This window comes from Misgurnus anguillicaudatus, chromosome 23 (genome assembly GCF_027580225.2).
Source record: "Misgurnus anguillicaudatus chromosome 23, ASM2758022v2, whole genome shotgun sequence".
NCBI classification, from domain to species: Eukaryota; Metazoa; Chordata; class Actinopteri; order Cypriniformes; family Cobitidae; genus Misgurnus; species Misgurnus anguillicaudatus.
In genome coordinates, this window is record NC_073359.2 from 17,634,463 (window position 1) to 17,650,859 (window position 16,397).

General features: G+C 37.3%; 1 protein-coding gene and 1 long non-coding RNA gene across 3 annotated transcripts in view; one reads left to right on the top strand and one right to left on the bottom strand.

Annotated features, from left to right (window-relative positions):
- Positions 1-16,397, top strand: part of LOC129453937 (uncharacterized) — a 44,414-nt gene that overhangs the window by 14,396 nt on the left and 13,621 nt on the right. For both annotated transcript variants that reach the window (XR_012365841.1, XR_008647625.2), the window contains exon 2: positions 7,080-7,289. This is a non-coding gene — a long non-coding RNA (uncharacterized lncRNA). The remainder of the gene's footprint in view (positions 1-7,079; positions 7,290-16,397) is intronic.
- nfil3-4 (nuclear factor, interleukin 3 regulated, member 4) lies at positions 526-13,246 on the bottom strand. Its single transcript, XM_055218336.2, has 2 exons — positions 12,633-13,246; positions 526-3,644 (listed from the first exon to the last, which is right to left on the bottom strand). The coding sequence occupies exon 2, from the start codon at positions 3,503-3,505 to the stop codon at positions 2,732-2,734; it is 774 nt and encodes a 257-aa protein (XP_055074311.2). The 5' UTR covers positions 3,506-3,644; positions 12,633-13,246; the 3' UTR covers positions 526-2,731.

Here is a 16,397-nt window from a genome sequence, read left to right on the forward strand (position 1 = left end):
TAATGTTTGTAACCAAAACGTTTGTGAGCCCCATTCAGTTCCATAGTAGGAATAAAGAGTACTATACAGGTTTGCAACAACATCATGCTGCGTTTACACCAGCCGCAGTATAGGCGTGAACCGCAAGTGATTTCAATGTTAAGTCAATGTGAAGACGTGTTGACGGGCGTCTGGAGGTCTCGTAGCGCAGATGAGGCGTTTGGCACAGCGCGCATGATGCAATTCCCCCTCATTCGCGCGTCTAGTTCGCCCGAATTGAGTGCCCGGCGCGGTACGCGCGAATGGTACTTTTTGCGCATTTTGCGTATGACACGAATTTGCGGCTGACGCCCGAGTTGAAAAATTTTAACTTTGGCGGAATTTCGCGCCGCGTTAACCAATCAGGAGCCTGCTTGCTGCTGTGGCGGCAGCCCCGCCCGGAGTCACTCATTCATCCTGAAGGAACGATTGATATTGTCCGTTAGCAGTCACCCGGAGCTATACGACACAAGTTCTTATTTCTATAGAGACAGGAATAAAAAGGACCTCGCTTGGAAGAGTGTCAGTGAGGACATTGGGCAACCTGGTAAGTTGTAATACACATTTCACTTTTGAGTCACGTAACATTTGTCGACCCGCGCCGTTTATTTTCCCCCTATAGTAAGGTTACCAAATACAAACCGGTAACTCTCACGATAATTGCACAATCAACATTAGTCATCTTGCAAACAGACAACCGCATAGCACTTGCCCCTCCCACAAGAAGCGGATTTTGCCTCTGATGCACGTCAAATGCTAGGTGTGGTATACGCGATTTTGACGCCTCAAACACGGTTGGTGTAAATGTAGCATAAGAGTGAGTAAATAATGACAGAATTTTCATTTTTGGGTGAACTATCCCTTTAAGACTGAATAGTCCCTGAAATATTGGCTCAGCTAAAAACAATTGTCATTATGTCAGTGAAGAAAACACTAAACTGCTAAACTCTGCAGAGACACCGGCCCTCCAGGACCAGGATTGGTGACCACTGATTTAAATAGAGGAGTTAAAGATACGGCAGGCATTTTCATAGCGGTTAGCAATAGCAAGCTAGCTTGCTAAAGATCCCGTCCTACTTTTAGAGCGCTCCCTGAGGCCACATCTTCTCATGGCAATTACCTCCTCCTAACTGCGTGTCAAAATCACAGTACAAAGCTCATGATATTACAGTAATAATGAACCTAAACTACGTATTTACATTGTTACATTGTTAGAGCTTATAGCGGGTTTGTAAGCTTGCTGCGTGACCAGGGTCTGAGGAGGAGTTATGCAAATGACAGAAAGGTAGCATCACATTTAATGACTAGGTGAACATTTCATGGTCCTGAGGCTTCTACCGAAGATATTTATTATTTTTAAAACTTATCACTTTAATTATTATCTGCTGTCAGGATGCAAAGAGACTTTCAACAAGAATAACAAAATGTTTTTGAAAAATTATAAAACATGAAACACAAATTTAAAAAAACTGAAGCTATTTTACAGCAAGGATATTTCTATTTTAATAATGCATGGAAAACCATATGGTGTAGTTCTGAAATCTACCAGCAGGGGCAAAGCGTGTCATGCTAACCTTCAAACACAATATGCATGCAAAAACTGTAAATTTACTTTGTAAACCACAGATAATATAATAATGTATGTTAGCATGCTATTCGGACCATTGCAATTTCAGAACAAACCAAATTTTATGTCACATGATTCAAATGTCACATGATAAGACAAAATGGCGGTCATATAAAAATACAAACATACTGCAATGACTGTGCTATAAATGTTTTTAAGAATCCACCCACATTTTGATCTCATTTGCATAGACAGAACACCGATTACTTATTTCTGACATATTGGGCAGCTCATAAACATAAAAACATTTATGGAAAAAACCTACAAAAACTTCCCTCTTTGAGGTGTCAAATATAAGATGTAACAGGGTTTATGACAAATGCATTTAAAATAGTAAAAGTTGTATTATTTATGTATTGCCAAGTCTGAGGTTTTTCACGGAATTAGGGAACTACTTTAAAACTGCTGCCGAGGGGTGTTTTTTATGTCTGTGGTTTGAAAGGAACCCCAATGGTGTAATATTTATCCCCAGGATTGCGAATTTCAGCTGCTAAAAACACCCCCGGAACATGATTTTCACTGGATTCCCCCCCTCTTAATACGATTGGGTGAGTTTTGCTGTGAAAACCTGGCAACCTTGATGTACTGTATGTTTGACCTTTCAATGCTACAAATACATAACTGCCAATCAAACTTCCTGGTAAATATAGACTTGATGCAATTACAGCAAATAAGTTGAATGACACATAACTACTGAGTCATTTAACCACTTGCTTGTTTATAAAATCGAATTTTTACAACTTAACAACACAATTTACCATCGCTATACTAAACAACAGTTTCTTTTTTTTAATATGGCAATTTTGTCTTGATTCAAGCATAAACCCCATTACATGTTGTTACATTCCTTTGAAAATAAGGTAAGATGTATAGAAATTTTAAAGGGACTGTTCACCCAAAAATGAAAATTCTGACACCATTTACTCACCCTCATGTTGTTTTTAACCTGTATGAGTTTCTTCCTGCTTTCATCCATAGTAGGAAAACAAATATTTTCTTTTTTGTTCAAGAGAATAAAGAAACTCATGAGTAAATAATGACAGAATTTACATAGTTGGGTTAACTGATTCTCTGCAGTTTCGTTTTTCAATCTGACACATATACCGTGGCTGGGGATGCAGATTTGTCTCCATTGTCTGTACGCCGTGTGTTTTGGGTCTTCAATCTAAGTTTATGTGGCAGTGCGGCAGTACAATCTGCTGGCACCGTCTGTTCGCCCTCTTCGTCGGACAGAATCCTCTGATTCCCCGGCTGAGGCAAGGGCCGTGTTACCCAAGAACTGGTTACAGGAGCGAGGTGCGGAGGAAAAACTGCGGTTGTAGGAGAATGAAGATTGGGGAGGTCTAAGAAGTATGGGTAATTTCTTCGTATAGCCATAGGGTGCGTGGGCAGGAACGCAGAGCCGGGATGAGTACCAATACACGTGGGTGGTTGTTGGTTTCCAGACAGATTGGAGGACTCTCTGTCTTGTCTTCTCCCCCAAAACAAGTCTTTGTCTGAGAACAGAGGTTGTGGAGTCAACGTATGAAGTTGGGACAGGGCCCTTTGAGGTGAAGAATAAGGGATCCCAGGACTCAGCAGACCATAACGAAGTTTCAAAGCCAACAGCTCTGCTCGTAACCGAGCATTCTCTTCGCTCAACGAAACCAGCCGTGTCTCCAACACGTAGTCGCTGACCCTTCGTTTCTCACGCGAACGCTTTGCCGCTTCGTTATTCTTGCGCCGTTTCTCCCAATACATCGCATCTTTCTTCTCGTCCGGGATGAATTCCCGTTTGCGCCGCAAGCCCAGACCCCTGGGTGACATCTCCTCAGCTTCTACCTCAGGTTCCCATCTCATTCGTGAGAAAGCAGACTCCATGTTCTTCAGTCTTGGCCAGGTGCAGAACTTTCTGGTTTTGCACAAAACGCACCTGTTCTCTTCTTGTATGTGGTATCTAGGTAGTCAGATATTAGTCCCGAGTTTGCTTCTCAGTCATGATGTCAACCAGGTCTTTTACCTACAATGACAGAGCACAGTTATTTCCTTTGCAGCTGCAGCATTTGTTCATCTGTGTCATATTACCAAGAAGTATCAATTTCTAGCAATTTTCCTATAGTTCTTATGAATATCTTGACCTTAACCTGACAAAGATCAGCATGGTTACAGGTGCCTCGCATAGAAACTTAAAACTTGACAGTGTTTCGTAATTCACAGGTTTGCTTCCTGTAATGTTCTGCTGATGATTCTTAGGGTCGTAAAGTGATAAAAAAAATCCCCTGTCGTGGCTTTTGTTGTACATTGCAGTTTTGCCAGTCAGTAGGATAATGCCAATATGGCATTAATGATTTTACTAACTAAGTAATTTTAAATCTGATTTTAAATCTTGGAGTCAATTGTTAGGCTTTGCTTATTAGCAGTTGTTGTTAATAATGTTGATGGTTCGACGGGCTTGCGAAATGCGGAGGAAACCATTAACCAAAGCCACATCAAAGCCTGACAATGAAGTGAATTTGAAGCGTCAATGTTGTGTAGATGTTTAGATGTTGGGGGTGTTCACTGCATTCTGGACACAGGTGAGACCACTGTGTGACACATAGGGAACCATGTCTTCCCACCTGGCGTTCCATACACTCCCACAATGTCTGATGGTCTAATTTTGTGGGTCACCAGTGGAAGAATGAGTGTGTGTTGCCCTGATGTCATTGACACATTGTATACTGTTCCTGTATTGACACTTATAATAATTAATTTTAGAAGAAACAATAGGTCATACATCTCTTCCAAAAGGTCAGCTGCTGATCTTTACAATATAGTTCTCATTTTTATCCGCTTAAAAAAATCGCCACATTTTATTTTGTGCCACCATACTTACTCATGTAACTACTCATGTAACAGTCTTTAAATAAGGAAAACATGGAAGTGTTTGGTGGCTTCTAAATTCTTCCCTGTTTGGATCCTAAGGAATGAATGGGGCTAGGCTAAATGCTAACATATTCACGACGCACTGTACAAGATTAAGTGCATGCATTGAATAAAGATAGGTGTTTATTAATTTGTCTTAGTTGAGGTAAGAACATAGCAAAGTATTGCAAAACGGTGGTGTTTTCCTTTAAAAAATCAGAGGTGTATGTAAAAATGGTGGCATGTTGACTCTCATTGGTTCTAGTGGTTTACATTTTAATGCATTTAGTGCATTACATTGGTTTCATACATTGTTATCAGCATGTGTGTTCACTGGCTTCAAACCCATGACCTATTGCAATGCTCTACCATTGAGCTATACAGGATGACTAGTACTAGATCCGAAACCGCCTACTTCCATACTATATAGTATTCGAAAAACAGTAGGTGAAATGTTCCCGGATGACCTACCACTTCTGGCAAGATTCTGAAGTGTTCATTCGATGGACACTACTATCCCATTATCCAATAAAGAAGAAGAAGAGGCGTTGTTTTATAAAAAAATATATAATGCATCGATAATGCAGTTCTATTCAAAAACAAATAGCCTACATTTATTAAACAGATTTATTAAACAGATGTCCCTTGTGGTTAAATTGCGCTTGTTTAGCATCATTCCAGTTAACGGCTAACTTGATGTTATGATGATTTATGTGACGTGATGTATTAACATGGCGGATGTAGTACATCCGAATTCATTCATACTATCCAAATTTATTCAAACTACTTTTCTGGACTATAAGTCACACTTTTTTCATAGTTTGGCTTGTCCTGCGACTTCTAGTCAGGTGCGATTTATATGTCAAAGTGAATTCATATGAACCAAGAGAAACTATTACCGTCTACAGCCATGAGAGTCCGCTCTATGCTGCTCCTGTATTTATGTAATTCAATGGATTCAGTGATGTGGAATGACTTCAGGACCTTTTTGATTTGGCTTGTCGTATTAATTTAGCCTAATCAGCCTCTCAGGTATGTTCCGTATGCTATTGTGTATCATGTAAATCAGTGGTTCTCAAACTGGGGGCCCTGAGATGGTGTCAGGGGGGCCCCAGTTTAATAAAATTTTATAAGATACATTAATTTATCATAAATTCTGTGTAATTTAACATCATAAAATAAGGCTACTAACCAACAGCACTACATTGTATAATTTAATGTTTTGTTTCATTAAAATGTTAAGTTCTGGAATATTTTATGTCGCAAAATTTTCTTTGGGGGGCCATGAAGGGATGCACCGTACACAAGGGGGGCCGCATGCCAAAAAAGTTTGAGAACCACTGATGTAAATAACTGTTTATGTTACTTTAACATGTATGGACACCTATTCAGCCTGCTGTTCTGTGCTATTCTTACGTTAAATAACTTGCCTTTCCAGATTAAATGTCTGTTCTTCGGCTTGGATTTTCATCAAAAATCAGTGGTGTAAATAAACGTGACGTATAGTCCAGTGCGACTTATATATGTTTTTTCCTCTTTAAAGCACATTTTTGACAGATGCGACTTATACTCCGGAGCGACTTATAGTCTGGAAAATACGTTACTTATATTCATACTAAATAGTACCTATTGTTTGAGTAGGCACTTCGTCTAATCCAGTGTCTGATCCATACTGTCACAGTATACAATTTCGAACGCAGGGACGTTGTCATATGCATGTTAAATAGCCATGCAAGAACCAATCAGATTTAAAGGTCCAGTGTGTAAATTTTAGCGCCATCTAGTGGTGAGGTTGCAAATTGCAACCAACAGCTCAGTTCACAGCTCACCCCTATCTTTTCAAACGCATAGAGAAGCTACGGTAGCCGACACAGGACAAACATGTCATTATTGGAGACAACTTAATAAAAACGTTTGTCCGTTAAGGGTTTCTGTAGAAACATGGCGGCACAAAACGGCGACTTCCATGTTAGGGGATCCTCGGTGTATGTAGATAAAAATGTCTCATTCTAAGGTAATAAAAACATAACGGTTCATTATGAAAGGCATGAAAATATAGTTTTGTTTATTATTTTGCATTTCTGTCAAGAGATCCTTCTAAAAATTACACACTGCACCTTTAATGTTAACGACGTGCCGCCATATTTAAATTTGAATGCACTGATCTCTACGTTTACAATATAACACATGATGAATCGATCGATAAATATGCTCAAAATATTTAGGCTTCTCTTACAAAAATTTAAAAAACTACTTTTTTAAGATGATTTTTGTACTATATTACTTAAAAGTTCTTGTAGCTAAATTGGTATTATATTAGCAATGCCCCATATGTTTCAAGGAAGTACATTGATTGCCAAAAATGTATACCACATATGCACTATATACAGTGCGAATGTGGTTTAAGCGCCCCAATGCTTAATGGCCTCAACGTTTGCAAATGATTCGAATTTCGACAGCAGTCCTTTGTGCAGTTTGCAATTTGTTCAACTAACCTCTAACTTCCCTTCATGTTGCCCACACTCACTGCGGTTTCTCTTTTTCTCCCCAGAAAACCTTTCTCCAAGTTTACAGAGTGGCTGTGTTTTCGTGCAGACTAACCACATCCTACTCATCCCTTTTTTTTTACCTGACATTTACCTCTACGCGGTCTGGGAATCTGGTCTAAGAGCGTGACACAGATGCTCACCACAACACAATACTAAAAAGACTGTTGAGCCAAGCCACGAGCCAGCGATGCATTGTTTGATGTGCACAGTGCGTGAGTATGGTAATAGTGAGTAGAGAATTAACTGTGGATGCTCACTCAAACCACAGCTATGAGAGAAAGCCTGCAGCGTGATGCTACGCTGACCAGTGTGCATGTATTCATGTGCAGGCACAGTAAAGTGAAAGTAAAGTGTACTAATCTACTTAATTTCACCTTGCTTAATTCCAACTAGTGTATCTTGTAAAACTTGGAAGTGGGGGGTTAAAACAATATTAGAGTTATATTTGCATCTCTTGAAAGGCAAAATTTTGTGTAAAGTTCTGTGTAAATAAAATGAAGCCGTCACCACAGGGCCCAATATTGCATCTGGCACACGCTTTTAACCAAAGTGACTCACAATGCATAATATACATTTGAAATATACCTTTGCACTATTAGTGCAATGCTCTACCAGCAGCTACAATATACAACACAGACTGGCTTAATATAGTGGTAAAGTGCTTAATGCAGGTCAATGAAGGGCATAAGATTAAAGAAATGACTTTTTATATTAAAAAAATAGAATTTTAGGCAAAAAAATCATCACAAGAAATAAAGCTACTTGATGCCGCATTTTATTTACCCAAATCTGCCTTTGACACTATAGAGCGCAGGCATAGGTTTCACTTTCACGCCTTTCTTTTTTTAACACAGAATTTCGAGCAGCCACAAAATAGCCTTAAAGGAATAGTTTTATCTAATATGAAAATACTCTCATAATTTACTCACCCTCATGCCATCTCAGATGTATATGCTTCTTTTCTTCACCTGGACACTAACAACTAACATTAAAATGCCATAATGTTGTCCTCTCAATGGGCTGTAAATATCGAAGCTCCAAAAAGTACATCCGTCCATCATAACAGTTATCTAAATGACTCCAGTGGCTTAAAGAGCACCTATGCTCCGATTTACAATTTTTCATTTCCTTCGGTGTGTAAGTGTGTATTAGTACATGTTGACGATATGCAATAGGTACAAACCCCAAAGTAAACAATGACGCGAGTTATCATCTCACACGTAAATCTCTTTTCTTGGACTACAACAAACAGACGGATTTTAGGCAACAGTTTACTTTCTGGGCCTGTTGACGTGGACAAGTTCGACATTATCATAATTCCTCCCGCTTCGGACTTAGCTTGTAAGTTAACTCCTGTTAGCATTGCATTGTGAGCGAATCTTTTAAACATGGTAAGGAGCGTCACATTTCCGGCTTATGTCAGAGGCATTCAGGCCAATCACAACGTACAGGTTAGCTGGCCAAGAGACAGCGCTTTTCAGATCTATGAGTTTTTATACAAAATCAGTGTGTTTCAGGAAGACAGGGATATCTGAAGCTACAAAAATATACGGTATGTGGAAAATAATGTGTTTTTAAACATAAACAACACAAACACATTGTACCAAATACACAAAATAGCGTTGTTTTTTTAGCAATGAAATAGGTGCCCTTTAATACTCAGAGTATTTTGTTTGAAATACGCCAGATTCTTGCCGATACACAGCCCTCTTTGGCGGTGAAATTATACATTTGTAATAGAAAATTATTCATATTTTGAGCCTATTTAGCAATCGATACGTTGAGTATCCATGGCAACATACATATCATCACAGTTAAGTAAAATATCTGACGAAAATGCACGACAAAACTCGCAACTAATGAGAACCAATGAGATTCAACGTGATGGACGTGACGCCATATTTGAATTTACAGCACAGATCTTTACGGTAGATTGCCGTGATATTACTCTCGTTCCGGCGTGATAATCAAGGACTTTGCTGTCGTACCATGGCTGCAGCAGGTGATATTACGCAGTGCCCAAAAATAGTTTCCTGCTATTGAAAGTTACCACAGGGACTATTTTCAGGCACTGTGTAATATCATTGCGCCTGCTGCAGCCATGTTACAGCAGCAAAGCCCTTGATTATTGCGCCGGAATAAGAGTATAGTTCCTAGCCATATCGGCCTAGAAAATCACAACTTTTAATTTTCTGTCAGTCGAGTTAAAGGCGTTCTAAGCGAATCGGTTGATTTTTTTAAATGTGTTTTTAAACAAACTGAGCGTAGTTAACTCCTCCCCCTCCCTTCCGTGCTTTCATGAACGCGCACAAACCCAACCCCCAAATCCTTCTTGGCGTTTATTGTCTGGAACACTTTGTTTTGTTTTGTGGTGCAGGTTTGGCCACTGTGTTTATATTGAAGTTTGTAGAATCTGGGCTGTCTACAGAGATCGCGTTTTTTACAGTTTGATCAGCGGACAGGCAGCAAGCAGATAGTGAGGAGATGTTTGCTGTATGTAACAAAAAATGTTTTATGGTCTTAAACGCGTGAATTCGTTTAGAGAGCCTTTAAGTGTTAAATAGGAAAAATATCAATACTATTTGGTTCTTTTTTAGCGCGATGCTAATGGTCTAATCAGATTCAATGGATTATGCTAAGCTATGCTAAAAGTGGTACCCCAGGCCCGGAGATCAGCTTAATGGATTCCAAAACGGTAAAAATCAAATGTTTAACTCTAGGGGAGCTACAAAATTAGCATATTTTCAAAAAAGTCTTTTTCATGAACTCAAAATGTTAATCTCTGCCATGTTTGCCCCCATATATAATAAGATAACATGACGCCATTTTAATATAAAAGTGTTTGTGTGATAAACATCTGGAATGGCAAAAGATTATAAAAAATAATGAGTGAAATTGAACTTTTTCTTTAATGTGGACACAATATTAACCAACCTTTCGCTTTAGATCATTTATTCTTTCCTATGGGTACATGGAATTGTTACGCCCACCTCGATATAACCAGTGTTAGGTTTCAACAGGTTTTTTAAAAATGATTGTGTGGGTCATGTTAACCACACTACCACGTGGTGCTTCTCCAAACCCCGATTCTCTTTATCAGTGAAACATGCACGGAGATGTGTGAAAACAAAGGCTCTAGAAGAAACGTCTGGGTGTCAACTTGTTAAAGGGGCAGTGGTTTGCCGAAGCTTAAATTTGTGTGATGTCTCTCACACGAGCTGTTCCACATCAGCACCTTAACTGATGGAAATATAAAGCACGTAGCATAGCATTACGTCTAGATCCGATACACCTGCTAATGCTTACAATAATAGCTAGTTAATATCACGCTGCGAAACTCACAAGAGTTTTACATGAGTTGCAGCATCCAGTTCAGATTTTCAGATGCAGCCTCTGGGGAAACGTTGCTCTAACTGTAACTGTTATTGAGCTTTATGTATTTAGTGTGAAATGTTTTGTTGTCTGCCAGATAATGCGAACACGGCCTCGATATGCTAACAGTTTATCTGTGGTAATGGTGACACTCGCTCCGTGGCTAAATATAACATCTGCCTGCTGTGTCGCTGCGCCACAATCATGCACACAATCATATATACACTTGTGTACATTTAGGAAGTCTTAACAGTGGTTGTTGTAGTGCTTTGTCTCTTCCTGTGTGGAGTATGCAATGATTCAAAGTTTATATATGCCAAAAACCATATGCCTCGCATTTTAATACGTATAAATATGAGATACTACAATAACGGTAACGATAATAACGGATAACGGAACGATATACTGTAACTACACCTGTGATTGCTTTTGCTGGGGCACCATGGTGAATATTAGGAAATTGCATTGTGCAATTCTTAAATGTGACCTTAACAAAACTTACTATACAGTAGATTGGTAATTAGATTATTAAAGTTAGCTTTATGGAAAAGTCTAGCATCATTTGTTCGCAAATGCCATTTGGTGTGATATTTTGTCATTTAATGCAATGAAATATGCATAATATTAACTATGCGTGTGTATATACAGTAAGTCAAAAAAAGATTTTTGTTAGTTATGATCTGGTAGTGGTGTACATTTAGTAGTTGGATGGTCTCATGGCCTCCTGAGGCTTTAGCAAGCCATGCACCTGCTGCTTGCTATCACTCTTAGATGGTGCTTTTCAGTAACCAGTGCTTTAACTTCTGCTTTTTGTCACCTATTTATTTCACTGTCCTCTAACCACCTGCTTTTCTGTACGAGTTTATTTCCTGTCTAATGGTGTTGTTATGCTGTGTGTTTTTCATATTTAGAGACTCAGATGTTTGTATGAAAAATAACGTCTGCTTGCAAAAACAAAAATTCCTTGAAAGTGTAAACGTGCTGCTGTTTTATAGATATTTCATGTTTCAAATATTATAATATATTATTCTTTAATGGAATCGTAGTCTCGGACCATGTTGAAAATTTAAACTTAAATAAAAACTTTTATTTAACTAAAAAAAAAGGATCGCATTAGCATACGCTTGCTGAGGCCACGCCAGTGACGCCAGCACGAATAAATCATTTATGCAATACGTGTACATACCAAGTTTTTTAAAATCTCTTTAATTTTTCACTTTAATAAGAATAATAATTTACAATAAAAAACTAAATTTTAGCATTTTTACTAATGGTTTGACGCATATATCCCAACTGTGTTGGATGGTAATGTCAAAAATCATTAGCTCGAATAATAAGGGCACAATCGTAACTCATTAGTTTTGTTTGCGTAACGCTGAACGAGCCACAGTTACATCAGAAATATCATTTGTGACTTTGGGTTTGAATATTTGGCAACATAATCGATGTAGATAATCAAGACACCACACATATCCTACAACACTTCCCACATTTACCACCTTTGCAAAATCTGAACTTATACAAGTCTGCAAGACAAAATTATGAATGTATATTAAAAAAATTCATTTAAATCTTCTAATTAAAATATTTAATGCAACATAATATTAGCATCAAACATCTTATATTCCCAAATTTAGAAACTGCAGTGTTTATATACTGCATGCATGATAGATGCTATGTGTCACATCAAACTAATCATTGCATAATACTGGACGGAGTTAAGAAATTGAATTATGTAACACGTTGATTAAAGGATTTGATGATTAAGAGGTTACGTCTGAAATGAGTTTTATGCACGAGTTATGCATATTAGCTAGCAAGTACGTTTAATGTGAAACGTGGTCCCAAACTATATAAGTCTGCTTATCTGAGGAGTCTTATCTTGCAGTTCTTCTACTGTTAGTTAAAACGTACATGATTTCATTTTAGTGCAAAAAATCTTTACATTTACAGTAGCGAGGCGTTTATTTCCGTAAAGGCCTTTGTTACATAAGCATGAAACATCACAGCCAATGTGCCATGTTTTTTTTTTACTTTGCTTTATGTGTATACTTTTCTTGCCGCCACATATCTCAGTTTCTACAGAAAGTCAAAAGATGCTTATTTTTTATCACTTCACATCATACATATTTACAGTGGACCTTTAATGAATATACCGTACAAAAAAAAACACAGTTTCTTACCTTCTCGGCTTCTAACACTTCATTTAGCTCCGTCGGGTCACCCGGTGCTGACATCACTGAGATTGTTCATCATTATTGAAAGCAGCCGACTGTATGACACCGGTCTCACCTGCCGTGAAGTGTCGATTAAATGCTCTGCCCTCCAACTCTTGGCCTCTCTATAGTGTGAAGTGTGATTATAAGTCAGAGACGTCTGTACGCCTCTGTACGCGATGATGAGTTCTGCCCACAAACCCCTTTATGTGTTTGCTGCTAACACAAAGCAAAAGGTCTATGCCATGGCCCACATACCCTTATATGCGGGTGTGGGTGTCGGTGTCAGTGGGTGTTTGTGTCCTTTTGTGAATGGGGTGCAAAAAAGGGTTCAGATATTATAATATTACTGCATGCTTTTATGATATGCAGAAAGTGCGTCTTTAAGACCTGTAACGGCTCCCAGAGAGCCCAACACACCCCGATATTCAAAATAATGGTTGGTAGATCGATGCGTTTGTCACTGAGCTATTCTCATTAGTGCTAAATACTTTGTTACATCCTTACTGATTCCTGTTTAGATAACTATCTAAAAATGGTGTGTGATCCGCTCATGTATTGACAAAAATATTATACAGAACTGACAAACACGCCTCATACATACGCTCTAAAAATGCTGGGTTATTTCCAACCCAGCGTTGGGTCACAAATACACAAACCCAACTGCTTGGGTTGTAATTGAGCCAATGCTGGATTGTTTAAACTCAAAATGTTGTTTAAATATAAACATTTTTTGGATTAATAAAACCCAACGACTGGGTTTGTCCCTTTTTTAGACTGAGTTTAAAATGTGACCAAGTTTAGTGGAGTTTAGTGTTGTCCACTACTAACAATGCATTGTTATTGAGCACTGTCAAAAATTAAGGTACAAAAGCTGTCATTAGGCCAGTTCCCTTTAAAAAAGGTCCTAATATGTTCCATTTAGGTACAAATATGTATCTTTGAATTATCAGTATGTACCTTTTGAAGTACTAATATGCTCATTTTGTGTATAAAGGTGTACCTTTTTGAAAAGGTACTGTCCCAGTGACAATTATTGTACCTTTATTTCTAAGAGTGAACATATCTATTATCTATTATATACAGTAATGATATGGAATAATACCTTTAATGCTATACTCATCACCTTAGCTTCATTACTATTCTTACATGTGTATGTCGTGTACTATGTATGCTAATTGTTGGCTCTTGTTAAATGCACATGTTAAATGCTTTCTCTTTTATAAGTTGTTCTTGATAGTGTATTTATGAAAGTCAATTTAAATGTACATTTTACATTTAGAATAACTTAAAGGAACACTCCACTTTTTTGAAAATATGCTCATTTTCCAGCTCCCTTAGAGTTAAACATTTGATTTTTACCATTTTGGAATCCATTCAGCTGATCTCTGGATCTGGCGGTGCCACTTTTAGCATAGCTTAGCCTAATCCATTGAATTTGATTAGACCATTAGCATCGCGCTACAAAAACCAAAGAGTTTCAATATTTTTCCTATTTGAAACTTGACTCTTCTGTAGTTACATCGTGTACTAAGACCATTTGCGATTTTCTAGGCCGATATGGCTAGAAACTATATTCTCATTCGCAACTTTTAATTTTCTGTCGGGCTTAGTACACAATGTAACTACAGAAGAGTCAAGTTTAAATGGGAAAAATACCAAATTAGCATGATGCTAATGGTCTAATCAAATTCAATGGATTATGCTAAGCTATGCTAAAAGTGGTACTGCCAGACCCGGAGATCAGCTGAATGGATTCCAAAACAGTAAAAATCAGGGAGCTGGAAAATGAGCATATTTTCAAAAAAGTGAATTGTCCCTTTAAAGCTGTTGTCATAAGGTTGGGAGTATGAGGGATTTTCGCAAAAGGCACGTTGTGCAATCAATGTGCATTTAAAGCAGTGTTTTTTCAACAAGAGGGGCTTAAAGGTATAGTTCTCCCAAAAATGAAAATTCTGATATCATTTACCTCACGTTGTTACAAACCCGCATAAATGTCTTTGTTCTGATAAACACAAAGGAAGATATTTTGAGAAATGTTTGTAACCAAACCATTCGTGGACCCCATTCACTTCCATATAGGAAAAAATAATACTATGCAAATAAATGGGGTCCACAAACATTTCTTAAAATATCTTCCTTTGTGTTCATCAGAACAAAGAAATGTATGCAGCTTTGTAACAACATGAGAGTGAGTAAATGATGACAGAATTTTCATTTTTGGGTGACTCTCCCTTTAAATGGATTTAATATTAGACAAAATAAAGTTCAAACCACTAAAATTCCTTAGTGGTTATGTAATAGCAAATATACATTTGTAGTTAGATTATTTTATTCGCAATATAATTGCAAGTGGGGAAGCATTCAGATATCGTTGTGGACAATGTTGTGACCTGAAGTCAATAAGGTTGCGTTCTTTTAATTTTAAGGGGCAGTGCGCCCCCTGCTGCCAAGGAGTTGTTTCGCACTCTGTCAAGTCAATCTTTATGTAGAAAGGCTGTAGTATATTAAACTGTAATTACTAATGTATACTTAGGTACTCTGTAGTATTAACTATAGTAAATTGATGGAATCTATAGTAAATAATGTAATATACTTTAATATTTACTTTGGTAAAAACAATATAGTATAGCAATGTTACTTTAGTATATTAAGAATTTAGTATTTGGTATAATAAACTGTAAGTAAATCTAAAGTATACACAGTATTTTTCATGTGTGTGTGTTTATCATAAATATGTGTAAACACAATAAAATGTTGTGTAAAGGATTCACTTTTTAACCGATAGTTACTCACTGTCCATTGAATAATATATGGTATATATAGTGATGATACTTAGTGTTTGTATCTGACAGAAATCCTCCCCACAATATAAATGACTCTTTATTTGTACCTGATATTTTAAGGAACAGTTCACCCAAAAATAGAAATTTTGTCATCATTTACTCATCCTCATGTTGATCTAAACCTGTATGAGTTTCTTTATTCTGTTGAACACAAAAGAACAAATTCTGATAATAGATGGTAAGCACACAGTTGACGGTACCCATTGATTTTATAGTGTTTTGTACCTTTGTGTAGTTAGTTACCATCATTTATTTATCATAAAATATCTTGTGTTACATAGAAGAAAGAAACTCAGGTTTAGATCAACATGAGGATGAGTAAATGATGACACAATTTTTATTTTTCGTTAAACTATCCCATTAAGTCTTTGGCTGGTTTTGTTATCTTAAAGATTTTAAATTGTTGATCCACGCTGATATTGAAGTGTCAAACACTTTTAAATCAACTTAAAAGACGAACAAACAAATAATTTACCGAAGAATACGATTTTAAAAATACAAAATGAAACTGACACGATCTCGAGATGTACTATACAGTGCTGTTGTGCATTCGGTGAGTTTTAGGCACAAGTGCATCCACACGCTGAAGTGTGAACATGTGGTTTGTCAGATCATGTGTTCAATCAGATATCAGACACATTTACTCCAGCCTGAAACCAGCTCGTAGTTTTGTCAACTTCACGAGAACTCTCTTATTATATCTACTTTACATCAACTTAAGAGAGTCCAGACATTTTAATTGTTGTATTATGCAATATTATATTCGCATAATAATACATAATCTAATTTATAATCTAATATGAAGAGTTTGGTTCCAAAACGAGAGACTCAGTTTTTAAAATTTTGGTCAAACATGTTTATTATTATGTTATGTGTTTTATTGTGC

Coding starts and splice junctions, on each gene's coding strand:
- nfil3-4 (XM_055218336.2), bottom strand. CDS start 3,505: ATGGAGTCTGCTTTCTCACGAATGAGATGGGAACCTGAGGTAGAAGCT.